We start from the raw sequence: 18,886 nt of genomic DNA, 5'->3' as shown, positions 1-18,886 counted from the left end.
CGGCTGCGCCGGCCGCTGGGTGCATCGAGGTGTACGGGCGCTTCGAGCGGTTTCAAAATCTGGTGAGTCTCTTGGTTCCTGGTTCGCGTGGCGGGCGAGAGAGAGAGCCTTGGCCGAAAGGGTTCGGGGAGGGAGGAGTAGGTTGAGCAGCTGTGGCCTCTGGAGAGCCCCAGCTGACCCGCCCTGGGAGGTCTTCAGGGAGGAGCCCCGCGCTTCTACCCAGCCCCAGGTAGTGGAGGCTCTTGCTCACGGGAAAGCCTTTTCCGCCCCGCCCCGGGGGTTTCACAAATGGAACTGCCTCGTTCTCGTTCCAGAGCAGTTTTTTCTGTGCTCTTCCTGAGCCGAGCCGTCAGTCGGACCAGGTTGCCTTGTCTTTTTTCCCTGGCTCTCAACAGGAAGTCCCAACTCAGGGATAATTGATGAGAACACGCCTGAGGGGTTTGGAGACCTGCTGTGGGAACCGAGCCTCATTGGAAGTCCCGGGTTGCGACTGATCCATGAGAGGGAATAGTACGGTTGAGCTTTGTTCGGATAGATAGCACACACACAACGGGCATCTGCTCGAGTTTGGAAACACATTTTTATCTTACCATTTATAAATAGTTTGTCGAGGGAAAGGTGATCTGGTGGGTGAGGTCCTTGGAAACCTATGTTATTTTTAGGAACAGTTGAAAGAGCTGTGAAGAAGGGAGGTGAGAGGCAAAAAATTTTCAGGGATTGGAAGGCTGCTACGCAGAAAGTAAATACTGTACAGTAGAATTCTGTGCCTCAGTTACCAAATTTGCCTGCCTACGAGTTTTCAGGTACACAATGAGTGTGTTAAAGACGTTCTAGTATTAGTTGGTAAGTACCATTCAGTTGTTAGAATCTGTGATAATTTGATTTATTTATGCCTCATCTTGTTCCGTAATGGATTTGGGGCATTTTTATAAAAGTATACATTTTGGGAAATTGTCATAAAAGATAGGAAAAGAAAAAAAAAAAAAAAACCCTGGGAATAGGAACGATTCTGTTCTGGTTATAGTAGACTGTGAACTTATAAGCCTCTTGTGCTAAGCATTCTAGGTAGCCTAAAAAAAGTAGTTCACTGTGGTTGAAGACAATGTGACTTAGTAATGAAGCCTCTTGATTTCTTTTTTTTAATTTTTTTTTTTAAGATTTTATTTATTTAGGGGCGCCTGGGTGGCTCCGTCGTTAAGCGTCTGCCTTCGGCTCAGGTCATGATCCCAGAGTCCTGGGATCGAGCCCAGCATCGGGCTCCCTGCTCCACGGGAAGCCTGCTTCTCCCTCTCCCACTCCTCCTGCTTGTGTTCCCTCAAATACATAAATAAAAATCTTAAAAAAATAAATAATAAAAAAAGATTTGATATATGTATTTGACAGAGAGTACAAGCAGGGGGAGCTGCAGGGAGAGGGAGAGGCAGACTCCCCACCAAGCAGGGAGCCCGACGCAGGGCTCGAACCCAGGACCCCAGGACCACGACCGGAGCCGAAGGCAGACACTCAACAGGCTGAGCCACCTAGGTGCTCCAAGCCTCTTGTTTTCTATCCACATGCTTTTGATTTTATAAATACTTTACTAAGAAAACTTCAGAAGCCTGGGCGCCTGGCTAGCTCAGTAGAACATGCGACTCTTGATCTCAAGGTCATGAGTTCAAGCCCCACGTTGGGCACAGAGCTTACAATCAGTCAATCAATCAAATTAAAAAAAAAAAGAAAGAAAGAAAAATTCAGAAGCCAAGACCTGGAGGGCATCCCTGAGTGAACCTTTAGGCAAACTCAGCATGACCAAATGTGAAATAACTGGCTTTCTCAGGGTAGGGGGCGGGGGAATCAAGACAGAGCATTATTGGATTTTTAAAAAATCTTTGCCAGTCTGATAGATGGAAGTGTTTCATTGTAGCTTTAATTTTCATGTCTTTTATTATAACTAAGGTTAAGTGTCTTTTTGTGTATTTATTATTAGGCTGAGATTTGAAAGACAAATAGAAATCTGCCCCGAAAATTGGGCATCAATGGATCATAGGGAATGAGCAGGGGAGTGATGAGACAGTATGAGGAGGCAGAGGCCAGGCTGTGACTTTTGTGTGCCAAACAGAGAAATGAATAAAATTGTTGTCAACAGCTGGGTGTTATGTGCAGATTTGTATGCTAAACCTCTGCTGGTACTAGACTTATAATGTGTGAAACTTCTATTTTTCAGAGGAGGGAACTTCAGGAGCCAAGGGCAGGCTGTCCCAAGATGGGGCACTTTAGCATGAATAGTATTTTGAGTTAAAAGCAATTGAAACCCAGCAGATTCAGGAAAGGCTTTTCACCTTTCCCCTCAAGTGCCTGCCTATACCAGAAAGAGAGCTATCAAGGAGATTCTTCTTCACCTAAAAAACCTGCATAATAGGGCACCCTCTTGTTTTGCAAACATCTCCTCTCACCTTCCTGCTAATGATCTTCCTCATCTTAGTATCCTCAGACCCATCTCCTTAGCTCAGGTTGTTACATAAGCCTCCATGTTGCCAGACTGCCTTTGGAATTTCATGTCTGTGTGGCTCCCTGTACATACAAAGCTAAATTTGATTTTCTCCTGTTGAAATTTTTTTAAATAAGCTCTGTGCTGAATGTGGGGCTCAAACTCACAACCGCGACATCAAGAGTCACATGCTCTTATGACTGAGCCAGCCCGGTGCCCCCTATTTTTTTTTAATAAAAAATAAATCAATAAACCTCTGCTGCTAGCCTTTGAGCCTTGGAGTTAGAGTTGCCAAACTGGAAAATGGCTGGTGTGATTTCAAAGGAGGACAAGATTGTCATAACGTTGTCAGCCAGTTACAGTTGTTTGATAAAAGTAGAAGTAAGCATTGTGTATGTTTGCAGTAGATCTGTTAGAAACTTTATTTCATCAGATCAGTATTCTGATAATTGTTGGATGAGAGTCAAATTAATTATTGTTCCTAGAGACAAAGCAGGCACCTTTTTAAAAAAATAATTGTGGGACGCCTGGGTGGCTCAGTCGGTTAAGCGTCTGCCTTTAGCTCAGGTCATGATCCCAGGGTCCTGAGATCGAGCCCCACGTCCCTGCTCAGCGGGAGTCTGCTTCTCCCTCTGCCCCTGCTTGTGCTCTCTCTCTAACAAATAAAATCTTTAAAAAATAATTTAAAAATTAAAAAACAATCGTAAAAGAAAAACACTTCATAACTTTTTAAAAATACCTAATGAACTCTAAAAATGGTCTGCTTCAACTAAGTTTTGAAGTTAACAGCTAACATATTTCTCTTTACTACCACTCCGTAATAGAACAGCATTTATCAAAGCTGCTTTTCCACCCCACTCCCCCATGTTTTTCAATTTAAATGTTTTATTCTCTTATTATTTTTTAGAGATTTTATTTTTTAAAGATTTAGTTATTAATGTTAGAGAGAGCACACACACGGGGAGGGGCAGAGGGAGAGGGATCACTTCTCTTGTATTTTAACAGGATCACTCTGCTGCTTGTTGGCAATAGACCGAGGGCTGAAAGAGGAGGCACTTAGGAGGCCCTTGCAGTACACTGGTCAAGAGGTGATGGGCTGGGGGGCGCCTGGGTGGCTCAGTCGTTAAGCGTCTGCCTTCGGCTCAGGTCATGATCCCAGGGTCCTGGGATCGAGCTGTGCATCGGGCTCCCTGCTCTGCGGGGAAGTCTGCTTCTCCCTCTCCCACTCCCCCTGCTTGTGTTCCCTCTCTCGCTGTGTCTTTCTGTGTTAAATAAATAAATCTTAAAAAAAAAAAAAAGGTGATGGGCTGGGATGGCAGTGTTGGAGGAAGTGAGAATTGGTTGAATTAGTGGGTCTTTTGGATGTAGGGCTCACAGGATTTGCTTATGAATTATAGGTAGAATGTGAAGGAGGAGTCTGAGATAACCAGGTTTTTTGGTCCAAGAAAACCGAATGATGGAGTGGCCGTTAACTGAGATGAATAGCTGGGGGGGCGGGCAATAATGGGGACTGCAGTTTTGGACATCTTAAACTTGAGGTGCCATTGGACGTGCTGGTGGCGACGTCAAGTAGTAGTTGGTTGTATGAGTCTAGAGTTCAGAAGAGAGGTCCAGGCTGGAGATAAATTGGCAGTTGGGAGTATACAGATGGTAATTCAAGCCATGTGACCAGATGAAATCTCCAAGGGGAATAAATGCAGCAAGGACGAAGGAGTCCAAGTGCCAGGCCCTCCACTCATTTGTGGTCTTGGCAAAGACATGAATTTGAATGTGGGCAGCGTCTAAGGGAAGCTTTTTCTTAAGATTTTTTTTTTGTTTTAGAATAATCTCTACACCCAGCATGGGGCTCAAACTTAACAACGAGATCAAGAGTCACACACTCTACCAACTGAGCCGGCCAAGAGCCCCAGCTTTTAATCGTCACTGGGTACATATTTTGCAGAGGCAGTTATGTGATCTGTGGGTTTGGATATGCCCTTCTGGGAACAGATCCACAGGAATGATAGGTCACTCCCTGTTTAATGCCACCTGTGTTATATAACTCCTCATGTCTTGCTGAGTTTCCCAGGCTTGATCCCAGAAGCTGAGCAGCCCAAACAGACTACGGTGTCTTTCCTGTTGTAGGGATGCCCTTCTCTGGGTGGAGTATGAAATTTTGTAACCAGTTACAAACAAGTATTTCCGCACTGCGGAGACCTACTTCAAAGCATTTCAAATGAATGCTCCCGGCACTACTACATCTGTTATTTTGAGGTTATCTTAGCCTTGAGTGCTAATGCCTTTATTTTAGGAAACGAGATGATGTGCTCCTGTCCCAGCTCAGTTTCAAGTTATCCTGAACTTGGGCGCTCCAGCAGTATATTGGGTGTGCAGGGCAGCATGAGGGAGTGGGTGGTGCTGAGTCTGGTCCACCATGTCAGGACACCTATTGACATCTCATAGGATGCTTCAGAACGGGGGTACAGGGGCACCTGGGTGGCGCATCTGTACCGAAGGCATCTGCCTTCGGCTCAGGTCATGATCCCGGGGTCCTGGGATCGGGCCCCACATTGGGCTCCCTGCTCAACGGGAAGCCTGCTTCTCCCTCTCCCACTCCCCCTGCTTGTGTTCCCTCTCTCGCTGTATCTCTCTCTGTCAAATAAATAATAAAAAAAATCTTAAAAAAAAAAAAAAAGAATGGGGGTACAGTGGAGGGGAGTCCCAAGGACTGGCATCCCTAGAATTCTGAACTAATTAGCAGCTGGTAATTACAGCATTTCTTATAAAAGGTTACATACTGAGGTTCTAGTCCTAGAATCCCATTTCATATTTTTTTAATTACCAGAATTGGTAGTTCATATAAAATATGTTTTTAATGCGTGTTTACGAAATGGGTGAAACTAAATAACTTAATACAAAACTTAATACAAAAGCTCTAACATGTACATTTGTGGCAGGGGGCTCTGCATGGTCTGGAATTGCTTTTTTGTTTTCTTGGGGTGGTTTTGTTTTGTTTTTGAAGGCCATGAAGTTTGGGCATTAATAGTAAAAACTGTTTTGTTTGTCTTTTAAAGATATTCTGATTTTCTGATATAAAAGTAACAATACCCACTATAGAAAATTTGGGAAATGATGGGGCGCCTGAGTGGCTCAGGCATTAAGCGTCTGCCTTCAACTCAGGTCATGATCCCAGGGTCCTGGGATCGAGCCCCACATCGGGCTCCCTGCTTGGCCTGCTTCTCCCTCTCCCACTCCCCCTGCTTGTGTTCCTGTTCTTGCTGTCTCTCTGTCAAATAAATAAGTAAAATCTTTAAAAAAAAAAAAATGGGAAATGAAAAAAAGAATTTTAAAAACTGAAGTTATCTACAACCCAGCAAGATCACTGTTCGTGTTTTACCCTTTTTCCCTTATGGGGCCATATGTGAGACTTGATATTCAGGTTATACAAGCCAGATCCATGGAAAACGACGTGCGTGTGAGCCACGAGCATACTTGTTTGTATTTTCATTTTTATTTTTTTCATACTCAAGTTTTTAAATGCCTTAGATTTAGATTGTTTGTGACTTCTGTTTCCTCATCTTCTGTAAGTCATTTGTGCCTCCTTTTTATGGTCTCTACCCTTGTTATCAGCATAGTTTCACATAACAAAAACCCACGTAGGTTTTTATCTGTTTGGCTCTCTGTTGAGACTTCCCCAGGGTTTTCCTGCTCTCAATTAGCCACACCCAGAATGGGACATCTATGTGACACATGACAAGTGCTGCTTAACAGTTTGGAAACATGCTCAGGAAAGACAGTCACAAGCATGGAAGGCTAATTTATGCAGGTGTCTTTCAGAATATGTTTAATGAATGCTGATAATTGTAGTTTGATTCTGATGTCTCTTTACTCATTTGTTTTCCATCTCTCCCACAAACTTGAAAGCTCCGTGGGGGTGGGAGTGCATCTGGCTTGCTCATCACTGCACTCCCAGCTCCAAGCCCATGGCATTCAAGTAAATGTTGAGTAGATGGACTTCACTTTTGGCAAATGAGGAAAATAGAAGTAATTGTATTTATTACAGATGTTTTGGGTGTTCTAATGTGTGAACTGACCGACATGTTTATAATATTTAATATTTAAAAGAAAAATACTTGTAAGCACTTTGCATTTGTATCATCTCTGGTTTAATTTTTTTCCCCTCTGTTTCTTCTCAGCAATATATATCTCATCGAGATAAATACCTCTGTAAGAATATAAGTTAGGGCACCTGGGTGGCTCAGTTGGTTGAGCGACTGCTTTCGGCTCAGGTCATGATCCTGGAATCTCGGGATCGAGTCCCACATCGGGCTCCCTGCTCAGCAGGGAGTCTGCTTCTCCCTCTGACCCTCTTCCCTCTCGTGCTCTCTATCTCTCAAATAAATAAATAAAATCTTTAAAAAAAAAGATTATGGGTTACTATTAGTTTAATCTCTGTCATTCCACTTGTCTTTCTGTGAAACCTAAAGGTAAAGGACTTTTAAAAACTTGCATATGCCCTACTTAAAAGTGGGTCAAGTGAAGCTCAGAATTACATCATTGGGGCCCCTGGGTGGCTCAGTTAGTTAAGCGTCCGACTTGGTTTTGGCTCAGTGTTTGACCTCAGGATCATGGGATCGGCCTGCGTGGGGCTCTGAGCTCAGGGCAGAGTCTGCATGTCTCCTCCCAACCCCCCACATGCTCACAGTCTCTCAAATAAATAAATGGGATCTTTGAAAAACAGATTTTTTAAATTACATCATTAATTATACTCAATTATTTTTAAATACTCTTAATTCCAACCTTCTAACATGATTCCTGGTTATGCTGACTAGCCCCATCGTTTGACTAGCAATTTATTTATTTACTTACTTACTTATTTATTTAGTGAAGTAGGGGGTTTGATGCGGGGTTTGAACTCAAGACCCTGAGATCAAGAGTCGTGTGCTCTACTAACTGAGCCAGTCATGCATCCTTGGCTAGCAAATTTTTAATATTGAAGCTCAAAGTCTTAGATTTGGAGGGCTGCATTTGGCCTGTAGATAGATATCCTGTTGAAATCTCGGAGTTGTAAGATTCTGAAACAGTTTTTGGATCAAAGTTAATTTAAATTTAATTTTAAAAGTATGCCATTGTGCCCTTTTTTTTAGTGGAGACAAAGTAAGTTTAGGATATCCTGACCTGGCTCCCGAATGATTTTGAACAGTAATATTTGTATGATAGTTTTATGGTGGCTGTAATTTCTACAATTTCTTGTGCTAAAGGTATGGCTGTCAAGACCTAAAAAGCATCCTTTTTTTCTTTTTGTAATTTTTGGTAACCATATTTTCTCAGGTTTAACGCATAGCCCTAAAGAACCAGAAACCCAAAGAAACCGCTATTTCCTGCTCCACAGAGTACCATCTCCAGTGAGGCTGTTTCTGGAATCTGTGTGATGACCAAGGTTTTGGGCATGGCTGCAGTTCGGGGCCCGAGGCCTCCACGGGAGAGGGGGCCTGTGGTGGTTAAAGATGAGGATGAAGAGGAAGGGCAGAGCCTTCCTAGCCTGGAGGTGTTCCGCCAGCGCTTCCGGCAGTTTGGCTACCATGACACGCCTGGCCCCCGGGAGGCCCTGAGCCAGCTCCGGGTGCTCTGCTGTGAGTGGCTGAGGCCCGAGATCCACACCAAGGAGCAGATCCTGGAGCTGCTGGTGCTGGAGCAGTTCCTGACCATCCTGCCCCAGGAGCTCCAGGCCTGGGTGCAGGAGCACTGCCCGGAGAGCGCCGAAGAGGCCGTCACTCTCCTAGAAGACCTGGAGCAGGAACTGGACGAGCCAGGACAGCAGGTAGTCTGGGGAGACCTTACATGCTGTGAGGCTGGGAATAGAGCACTCTGGGCAGGACTGGGTTTATCCGTCCAATGGGAGGGGCTGACTGGAAGCTTATGCTGACTTAGATCATGTTTCCTCCTGTTCTTCTTCTGTCCAGTATTGATCTTTAGCCGTGGGACTTGAATGAGATGGATGTGTTTCTTTTCTTTTTCCTAGCGGTTGTACTTTAGCTCTCCTGAGGCTTGCTTTCGTTCTGCAGTAGAAAAGTCTGAACAACCCAGGGTTTAGGGTTGTCACCCCCCCTCCCCTCAGCCCACGTGCATTTGAAAATCCCAATATAACTTTTGATTCCCCAAAGTTTAACTTCTAAGTAAATAGCCTAATGTTGACCGGAAGCTTTACCAATAACATAAATAGTCAACACTTACTTTGTATGTTATGTGTGTTATATACCATGTTCTTATAATAAAGTAAGCTACAGAAAGGAAAACATTAAGAAAACCATAAGGAAGAGAAAATACATTTACTGTACTGTATGTATTAAAAAATACATATATGTGTATAAGTGGACCTGCATAGTTCAGACCCGTGTTCAGAGGTCACCTGTAGTTCTGAGGTGAGCTGTGCACAAACCTCGCCATTCGTGGTTGTCTCTAGGTCTCACCTCCTCCAAATGAACAGCAACAGGTTTGGGAGAAGAGATCCTCTTCAGGAACAGCAAAGTTTCCAAGCAACACGCAGCCCCAGTCTGTGGAGACCAGTCACAAATGCGAAGGTTGGGAGCCCTTATACATCCAGGAGACTGGGGAAGAGCAGGATTTCACTCCAGAGCTGAGAAAGAGTCAAGGTAGGGACTGTCTGTCGTGCTGCGTGCTTGGTGCCCCAAGCCTTTGTGGTGGAAGAAACAGAATAATTCTCATTACTGGTTGTGAGGCAGTCCCCCTAGACTGACTTGCCTGGTCTGGCTGCTTGGGCAGGATGAGTACCTGAGTGCCTTTCCTCCCAAGTGCATCTCAGCTAGAGTCCTAGCATGGGGTTGCAGGGGAACATGACACTCTTAAAAGTGTTGGTCGAAGTAAATTTAAAAAAGGGACTGTTCACAGAGGTGTGACAGGTTGAAGGAACCAGTGAGAGATGAGGCGTGTTCATTTGTTAATGACTGAGCGAAGAACCTGTTAAAATCAGCATTGGATTATGCAGAAATGGTCCCAGGTAAAATCTTTTCAGCTTCTGCCTCATAAGGTTATTTAAAATGTTTCACTTATTTATTGAGTTACTTATTTCCCACACAGAATACATGGTAACTTGAAGGAAAGTCTGTGTATGTAGCCAAGTGATTGCTCATCACCGAGAGTGAAGGGGACTTTTATCTGCCGCGGCTGTGGTCCGGGCAGGCAGGGGGCGGGGGGTGGGGGGGTGAGCATGCATGCGGCTGGGTGGTTGCTGCTGGCGGCTCGAGGAAAGAGATGGTCGAGTGGAGAGAGGGCGCCAGGGACCAGGGAAGGGGCTGAGAGGAAGGTACCTCATTGACAGAGGCTTCTGTACTCCTCGGGGGCCGCCGACAGGTGTCAGGGAGCCCCTGGTTCAGTGTGGATTTCTCCTACTCCCCTTTTCCGTGTATGTGGACGGGTTAGACGGACTTGTAAGTGTGGCTGCCTAGTGCAGTGCTCTAAAAAAGATAGATGGCTTCAGTCTGGTTTAGCAGTATTAACTTTAGAACTAAAAGATGGTGAGACAGCCACTGTAGGGTACGTGCTGGGAATCAAACCCTCCTGGGAGGTGGGCACTTTGATTTAAACTAATAATGAGCTGGGACTAGCCTGGTCATATGTGGACTGAATGTCCTCTTTTGTTGCCTTTTTTTTATTGTGTTTTGGTTTGATTTTTTTTTTTTATGTTATGTTGATCACCATACAATACATCATTAGTTTTTGATGTAGTGTTCCATGTCTTTTGTTGCTTTTATATTCCACTTCTGTGAGAATGTGGATTTCATGAGTTTGCCGCTAGCCTCCTCTCCCTTAATTAATTACCCTTTTTATTTTCCTTAATCAACTTTGACCGTTCGGTAATATTTCTTACTTGTTTCTTTCTGCCTGAGCATCCCCCAGCTCCTATGTTTCTGTCCCAGTAGGCTTGGTTTTGCTTCCATGCCCTCTTTATGTGAAGTGCTTCTCGTGGCAGAGAAAGCTATGCCCTCGTCACAGCATTCTAGCTGCTGCTGGGGCTGGTGTGACAGCCTCGTGCTGTAAACTAGATCTGGTGGTGACTTGTTCGTGTCACTGTCATGTTGTGATCTCTCACCGAGCAATACTTGGTCACCATCCACGTCAGCTGACCTTTCTATTTCTCCTTCAACAGTTTCTTCTCAGAACACAAAACAACTGACCTGTTCTTATTCTACTTCTTGTTTCAGATTGTAACTCGAACACCCAGAATGAGGAATCAACAGACAAGCAGAAAGGTTCTGAAGAATCTCAAGAACTCAAAAGAGATGTTATTCCCATGATTATTGCCAGTAAATGTGAGGCCAGGTTAGAAAGGCAGTGGGTAAACCTTGAAAAGGAAAGAGGAACAAAAACTCCTCTCCTAGACAAAGGTTCCAAGAAAGGCAGAGAATTGATTCCCGCCAAACCTGCCCCAGGAGAGAGGCGGTACATATGTGCCGAGTGTGGAAAAGCCTTTAGTAATAGCTCAAACCTCACCAAACACCGGCGAACACACACTGGGGAGAAACCGTATGTGTGCACCAAATGTGGGAAAGCTTTCAGCCACAGTTCAAACCTCACCCTTCATTACAGAACACACTTGGTGGACCGGCCCTATGACTGTAAGTGTGGGAAAGCCTTTGGTCAGAGCTCAGACCTCCTTAAACATCAGCGAATGCACACCGAAGAGGCGCCGTATCAGTGTAAAGATTGTGGAAAAGCTTTCAGTGGTAAAGGCAGCCTCATCCGACATTATCGGATACACACTGGGGAGAAACCTTACCAGTGTAACGAGTGTGGGAAGAGCTTTAGTCAGCACGCAGGTCTTAGTTCTCACCAGAGGCTCCACACCGGAGAGAAGCCATATAAATGTAAGGAGTGTGGGAAAGCCTTCAACCACAGCTCAAATTTTAATAAACACCATAGAATCCATACCGGGGAGAAGCCCTACTGGTGTAATCACTGTGGAAAAACCTTCTGTAGTAAGTCAAATCTTTCTAAACATCAGAGAGTCCACCCTGGAGAGGGAGAAGTGCTTTAACCGTCAAGTAATGCTCTCTGGGTGGGTTTTGTTTTTATTAAACTTTAGCCCATGGATGCTAGGGAGAAGCCCAGTAATTGCGATATAAACTCTAGTCGTAGATTTTGTTTCACTCACACATCAAGGGGTGCCTGGAGAGTGGGTGCTCAGTGGCGGTACGGTGGCACGGAGGGGCTGGAAGGTGGCGGAGCACTCCTCGCTGGACAGCCCTCTGGGGCGCGGTCCCCTCACCTCGCCTTGGGCCCCAAGCCAGGCCGGCACTGCCTTTTGTATAGTTAAACTGAGTATATCCAGTGTAATTAAGGAAGGAACACTGAAACTGTTTAACTGTTTTAACATATATTCGAGAAGTATAAGATTTGTAAAGAATTGAGCCACATTGAACACAATTTAATCTGATTCGGAATAAACTTAAACATCTTGTAATGGTGCCTCAGGACTGTTAAATGGTATGTTGGTTACTGAACACTTCCAAGAGAGGAAACTACTCCTGCCAGTTTTAGTTATGGGGAAATTTGGATTTGGGGTAATTGGGACTTTTCGTACTCGTGAAGGTGCATATTGGGAAATTGGGGTAGAGTGTATAGAGAGCTGCATCTTGGTCTGTGTTGTGCCTTTTTTTTTTTTTTTCCTGCATACTGAACACATTTATTTCATCATGGAGAACATTTGTCAGCTCGTGTGCATTCTGGTGTGTGTATCCTGTCTCTGCCACAGTCTGAAAATCTGACTCTGAAACTTCCTTCTAAACTCCACAACTCAGTAATATCCAGCATGATTCCTTTAAGTCCATCCTGTCTGTTCCCTGACTGTAGTCAGGTGAGATCTTTGCGTGGTCTCCAAGCAAGAAGAGTTTACTCTCCTACAGCAAGGGGGGTGGGGTGGGGAGATGCGTTTGTTAGACCAGAGGGTTCTGGAGAATTTGGGGCTTGAGGTGCTTAAGCACGCCTCCCCAGATTTCCAATGCATCAGGATCCCAATCAGGACCCAGAATTTTGGCATAAATGACTTGGCAAGGCTTTGCATTTAGCTGTCTCTGCAGTTCTGCCCCCCTCACAATCAACCCTGTGTTGGTTTTCAGGCCAGTCTGCTCTTGCTGCAGAAGATGGGAATCTCTTTAATGCCTCCTGTGGGCGACTTTGGCTTTCACAACATGCCCTGAAATGATAGTTGGCTGAACTAAGCCTATAATTTTCTTTCTTCAAAGCTTGAGAGAGCACCTGCAGTCCTTGTAATTGCCACTATCCCAACAAGGTTTCAAGTTCTAGGACTGTTTCAGAAACTCATGCTTCCCCTCCTACCAGAACCTCATATCCTGCCGTGCCTGGTAGAAATCTTCGTAATGGCTAGGTAGAGCATGCCGGCAGTCGTGACTACCGCGCTCATTACCAGGCTCCTCTTACTAACCATCTGACCAGCGAGGGACCTGTTCCGGAATCCCATCCTGAGGGCTCAGTTTATAGGGCCACTTCCAGTACCGACTGTTACAGTTTGGGTTTCCCCTAGGACAGCCTGCAACAAGGGCTTGAGGGCAGATAGGTTACTTAGGGAGATGGCTCCAGGAAGCCAGGTGTGAGGGAGCGGGAAAGGAGAGGAGAAAAAAAGCCAATAGTGGGTGCACTGTTGAGCTGGTGGCCTCTGTGTGGGGACCTTCACACAACAACATAACAAATGGGAGAAACTGGTATACCTGAGCTCTGCTCCAAGCCCAGTGTCTAGCTGTGGTTAGGAGGCAGTGCCTCCTTGGCCCCAGAGAGTGGCTGAGAACCCCTGGTGGACTGGGAAGAAACTCCCCAGGGGGCTTTCAGGCTGTCTCGGTCTGAAGATGCTTGTGAGCACCCCTCTCATATCACCCAGATACACACGTTTACACACACACGCAGACAGATGTGCAGGACTTACATCTGGATTCTAGATACACTGGGGGCATACTTACACTAAAAAAAATTATTCAGTGTTTATCTGCAATTCAGATTTAACTGGGCATTCTGTATCTCACAATCCTACCCCTGGCACTTGGGGGCAGCAGTGCTTCTACCCCTTTGTCTCCCCAAATGTAGTGATCTGATGAATTGAGGAGACTCACACCAGTAACATGTATATTTGTGGATGAAGTGACAGCTTTGTGCATCCCCGGAAATGCACTGTGACTTTATAAATTCTAGAATAGCCTCAAAGTGCTAGCCTGGAAATCAGGGCAGCAGCTCTTCCCTTGCAGCCCACCTCCAGAATTCCCTGTGGTGGAGATTGCTATGAGGAGACAGAAGTGTCTGATCTATCTTGAGACAGGAAATAACATAGCTGTTTCCACATTTCTGTGTAATGGCTTAATTTCACCCCATCTAGTCTATCTACAGTGACTCACATATAGTCCAAGTATACGATTCGAAAATATTCTAGATGAGTAAGCCAATTTTGACTCTTATTACTACATTTCTAGTAATGTCAGAGCCAATATATGTTCACATTTCAATCATTTTTTTTCAACTTTTTAAATTGTAAAATACACAACAAAATTTACCATGTTATACGCCTTAAAAATATATAACTTATTAAAGACATACAAACTTTAAATTTATACCGAGCTAATAGGAAATACCTCATTTTAGGGGCGCCTGGGTGGCTCAGTTGGTTGGGTGTCTACCTTCAGCTCAGGTCATGATCCCAGGGTCCTGGGATCGAACCCCGTGTCATTGGGCTCCCTGCTCAGTGTGTAGTCTGCTTCTCCCTCTGCTCTTCCTTCCCCCCGCCCCACTTGTACACTCTCGCTCACTCAAATAATTGAAAATATTTTTAAGATTTTATTTATTTGATAGAGCAAGCACAAACAGGGGAAGAGGGAGAAAGGCTCCCTGCAGGTAGGGAGCCAGATGCAGGGCTTGATCCCAGGACCCTGAAATCACGACCTGAGCCAAAGGCAGACACTTAACCGACTGAGCCTCCCAGGTGCCCCAAATGAAATCTTTTAAAAAAGAAAATAGTTAAATTTTTTGAAAGATTTTATTTATTTATTTGAGAGAGAGAGAGCCGGGGTAGCAGGGACAGCCGAGGGAGAGAGACAAGGAGATTCTGCCCTCAGCATGGAGCCCAACGCAGGGCTCAGTCCCACAATCCTGAGATCATGACCTGAGCCCAAATCAGGAGTCAGATGCTCAACCAACTGAGCCACCCAGTCGCCCCTGGAAATAAAATTTTTAAAAAGGGGAGGCAGCATTAAAGACAGTGATGGGGGAAAAAAAGACTAAAAGATTTTAAACTTTATTCAGTAATTGTATCATCAGTAACAATTGTTACTTTGAGAACTATTTACTTGAAATGTCAGGAAAAAAAATAAACCATTATATTTATTTAGTTTGAAATGAAGGGGGCGCCTAGCTCGCTCAGTCAGTAGAGCATGTGACTCTTGATCTCAGGGTCCTGAGGCTGAGCCCCATGTTGGGGTAGAGTTTATTTTAAACAATTTTTTTTTTAATGAAGAGTTACCCATAGAGGATAAAGGAGTATAGTTGTAGAATTAAGAATTTAAGGGTGCCTGGGTGACGCAGTTGGTTAAGCGACTGCCTTCGGGTCAGGTCATGATCCTGGAGTCCCGGGATCGAGTCCCGCATCGGCCTCCCTGCTCAGCACTGAGTCTGCTTCTCCTTCTGACCCTCTTCCCTCTCGTGCTCTCTGTCTCTCATTCTCTCTCTCTCAAATAAATAAATAAAATCTTTAAAAAAAAAAGAATTTAAGGGCGCCTGGGTGGCTCAGTTGGTTAAGCGACTGCCTTCGGCTCAGGTCATGATCCTGGAGTCCCAGGATCGAGTCCCACATCGGGCTCCCTGCTCAGCAGGGAGTCTGCTTCTCCCTCTGACCCTCTTCCCTCTCGTGTTCTCTATCTCTCATTCTCTCTCTCTCTCAAATAAATAAATAAAATCTTTAAAAAAAATAAAATAAAATAAAGAATTTAAGTAAAACTGGATTGGCAGTATCCAATATTAACTCATTTCTTTACAATGAAATACCTATCTTTTTTTTATTTCTGTCCAAGAGCAATTGCCCAGAAATAATGTGAACCCCAATATGCATATATTCCCCCTCCCCAGCTATATGGCACCAGTGTTCCATGGAGAAATAGCTAATTCAGAAAAAATATAAGGTGAGACTGGCAATTTTGTTGTGCCAAAAGGCTTTCAAATTTAATGAGGTTGGGGCACCTGGGTGACTGTCATTACGCGTCTGCCTTCGGCTCAGGTCATGATCCCAGGGTCCTGGGATCGAGCCCCGCATCGGGCTTCCTGCTCGTGGAAAGCCTGGTTCTCCCTCTCCCACTCCCCCAGCTTGTGTTCCCTCTCTCGCTGTGTCTCTCTCTGTCAAATAAAATCTTTTTAAAAAAATTTAATGAGGGGCGCCTGGGTGGCTCAGTTGGTTAAGCGACTGCCTTCGGCTCAGGTCATGATCCTGGAGTCCCGGGATCGAGTCCCGCATCGGGCTCCCTGCTCGGCGGGGAGTCTGCTTCTCCCTCTGACCCTCCCCCCTCTCATGCTCTCTATCTCTCATTCTCTCTCTCTCTCAAATAAATAAATAAAATCTTAAAAAAAATTAATGAAAATAAAAAAATAAAAATTTAATGAGGTTATATTGAGATGACACAGGGACCAATCTAAAATGAGCTCACGTTGGGATGCCTGGGTGGCTCAGTCAGTTAAGGGTCTGCCTTCAGCTCAGGTCATGATCCCAGGGTCCGGGGATCAAGTCCGGCATTGGGCTCCTTGCTCATCGGGGAGCCTGCTTCTCCCTCTGCCTGCCACTCCCCCTGCTTGTGCTCTCTCTTTCAGAAATAAAAATAAAATATTTTTTAAAATTCAAAGAAATAAAGAAATAAAATAAAAAAATAAAATGAGCTCACATTGGCCAGAGTTGTGACAATTTGAGCATCAAAGAGAATATTGGCTGAGGTTGATTGTCATATATTTAGTCCAAAAAGCCAGAGTCTACAATGATTAACAAAGTAAAGTATTCTGAAAGAATGGCCATTGGAAGCTCTTTCAGAATGAGAAGTAATTCTGTTGAATCTTGTTATTCAAACACATTGGTATTATGGACTACTTTACAATATTGATGAGGAAAGAAAATAATACATCAATGAGGAAGTATTTTCTGACTCAAAGGAAATAGCAGTAAAAAGACTCTAAGTTTTGATCTTGAGTTAGACAAAGCCAGGTAAAATATCCACATACAAATTTAAGTCTCCTTGAGAACTTTATGGTTTTCCTAACATGAAAGAATGGAAGATCCCATAAGGTCCCAAAGTCATTAAAATTACATTTCTTAGGATCCTGTCAAATCAAAGAATTAGCAGGAGAAAGAAGTGTACCTAGCATAAAGCTTATCCCCTCAGGTGGGAACTGCAGAATTCTATCAGCAGAAAGAAGAATTTGAACACATAAATGGCTTGAAATGAGGGAAGTGAGCTAAAATATCATTCCCCTTAATGTCAACAAGGACAATTTCAGTGGAGATAGGGTTGCCAGATTAAATGCAGGATGACCTGTTAAATTTCAATTTCAGGTGAACAACGAATAATTTTTAATAAAATGTCTCATGCAATATCTGGGGCATAGTTTGTATGTATTTGAGGACGTACTGGAGGTAAACGAAGAAGTCCATAAATATTTACTTGCTTGTTTATCAGTCATTGCAGAGTTGTTATTATCAGGCAGTGTTCTAGATTCTGGAGGATTACATTGCTAAATAAGACAGTGTTTCTGGGGCGCCTGGGTGGCTCAGTCATTAAACGTCTGCCTTCGGCTCAGGTCATGATCCCAGGGTCCTGGGATCGAGCCCTGCATCGGGCTCCCTGCTCCGCGGGAAGCCTGCTTCTCCCTCTCCCACTCCCCCTGCTTGTGTTCCCTCTCTCGCTGTGTCTCTCTCTGTCAAATAAATAAATAAAATCTTAAAAAAAAAAAAAAGACAGTGTCCCTGCTCTCAGGGACTCTAGTAGGGGCTGGAGGAGAGGGAATACTGACAATGAGAAGTAGACAGATACACAAAATAATTCCAGCCACTAATATTGGAATTTTTTTAAAAGTTAAATATTTCCTTTTTTTTAAGATTTATTTTTATTTATTTTGGAGAGAAAATGTGGGGGCGTACAGAGAGAGAAAGAGGAAGGAGTATCCCACCAGACTCCCCAGAGTCCGGGGAGCACGGAGCCCGATGTGGGGCTCAATCTCATGACCCTGAGATCATGACTGAGCCAAACCAAGAGTCGACGCTCAACAGACTGAGCCACCCAGACACACGTAATTTTGGAGTATTTTTTAAAAGGTTAGAAAATCATATTTTCAAGTGTTTTCTGGGTGCAGATTTGAGAGGCTTTTCTCAATAAGTTGGGCATTACTTATTACTAAAGTATTAAATCTATTGCTATTTTTGCTTTTGCTTTTTCAAATTTCCTTCCTTTAAAAAAAAATTTTTTTAAGTAAGCTTTATGCCCAATGTGGGGCTTACATCCAAGACCCTGAGATCAAGAGTTGCATCCTCTAGAGACTGAACCAGCCAGGCACCCCTCTACTTTTGCTTTTATAGACGTAAATGAAAAATCCTGCTCACGTAATTTGAGAAGATGAGTGGTAGAAGGAATATAGTTACAGCAATGTTGATTTTACATAGCAAAATCACACTGTGATCTATCAACAGAAATGGTTTTGTTCTCCTTTGCTTTTACTGGAGGGAAGTACTGGGAAATCACTCGAATCACAAAGGATTTGTCCACCTAATCCTATTGGCAGCAATATTTCAAATGAGTCCTTTTGTTTGGTACCCCCAAAATTTTGATACCCCAGGGCAATACATAGCAGTATTTGGGGGTGAGAAACCTATCTTCCATCAGGAGGGAAGGTGGCCATGAAGGAGGGCACCCTGGCCAAGGGAGCAATCTTAAAGGTGTACAGATAGAAAATATGAGACCCTGGCAATTGATTCTCTCAAAACTAGCTGCTTACACAGACGCTCTGAGAATATTTGTGTTCTCCATCCCCCATTCCTACCTGCCAGGTTGCTCATATCCTTGCCTGAAGACTGCTATGAAGACCCCGGTGAGGCTACCAGTGCCCTCCTTTCTATTGACTTTTGGTAAGGCTTACTTTTTTACTCTTTATTTTCTTCCTTTCTTTTAGATAAAAGCTTTACAGAAATTCCAACACTTCCTTTCCCACCTTGGTGGATTGCCTTGAGCATCCCCTAGGTGACTCATGACACTCCGGAGACCATGGACTCAGAAGAATAATCATTAAGAGCATGGCTTTTGAAAACTTGCTGGGAATTAGCCAGCTGGCTGGGTTCTGGGGCAAACAGCAACCATGAGCTACAAATTGACTTCTCAGCCCCAGAGTAATAAAGTT

At 44.2% G+C, this 18,886-nt stretch overlaps 1 protein-coding gene across 9 annotated transcripts in view; it reads left to right on the top strand.

The window, feature by feature from the left end:
- The window catches only part of ZKSCAN1 (zinc finger with KRAB and SCAN domains 1), a 103,608-nt gene that overhangs the window by 71,072 nt on the left and 13,650 nt on the right, over positions 1–18,886 (top strand). The window contains exons 1-4 of one of the 9 annotated variants that reach the window (XM_035722032.1): positions 3–62; positions 7,778–8,267; positions 8,910–9,099; positions 10,669–11,926. In XM_035722032.1, the coding sequence (XP_035577925.1) occupies positions 7,878–8,267; positions 8,910–9,099; positions 10,669–11,501 (1,413 nt within the window). In that variant the 5' untranslated portion in view covers positions 3–62; positions 7,778–7,877 and the 3' untranslated portion in view covers positions 11,502–11,926. Of the gene's footprint in view, positions 1–2; positions 63–90; positions 230–413; positions 511–564; positions 844–3,521; positions 3,556–7,777; positions 8,268–8,909; positions 9,100–10,668; positions 11,927–18,886 lie in introns of those variants that run through there. The other 8 variants (XM_035722037.1, XM_035722038.1, XM_035722036.1 and 5 more) reach the window with 8 other exon arrangements.

This window comes from Zalophus californianus, chromosome 10 (genome assembly GCF_009762305.2).
Source record: "Zalophus californianus isolate mZalCal1 chromosome 10, mZalCal1.pri.v2, whole genome shotgun sequence".
Classification (NCBI taxonomy): domain Eukaryota; kingdom Metazoa; phylum Chordata; class Mammalia; order Carnivora; family Otariidae; genus Zalophus; species Zalophus californianus.
The sequence above is the reverse complement of the archived record's forward strand: the minus strand, read 5'-3'. Positions and strand labels throughout refer to the sequence as shown.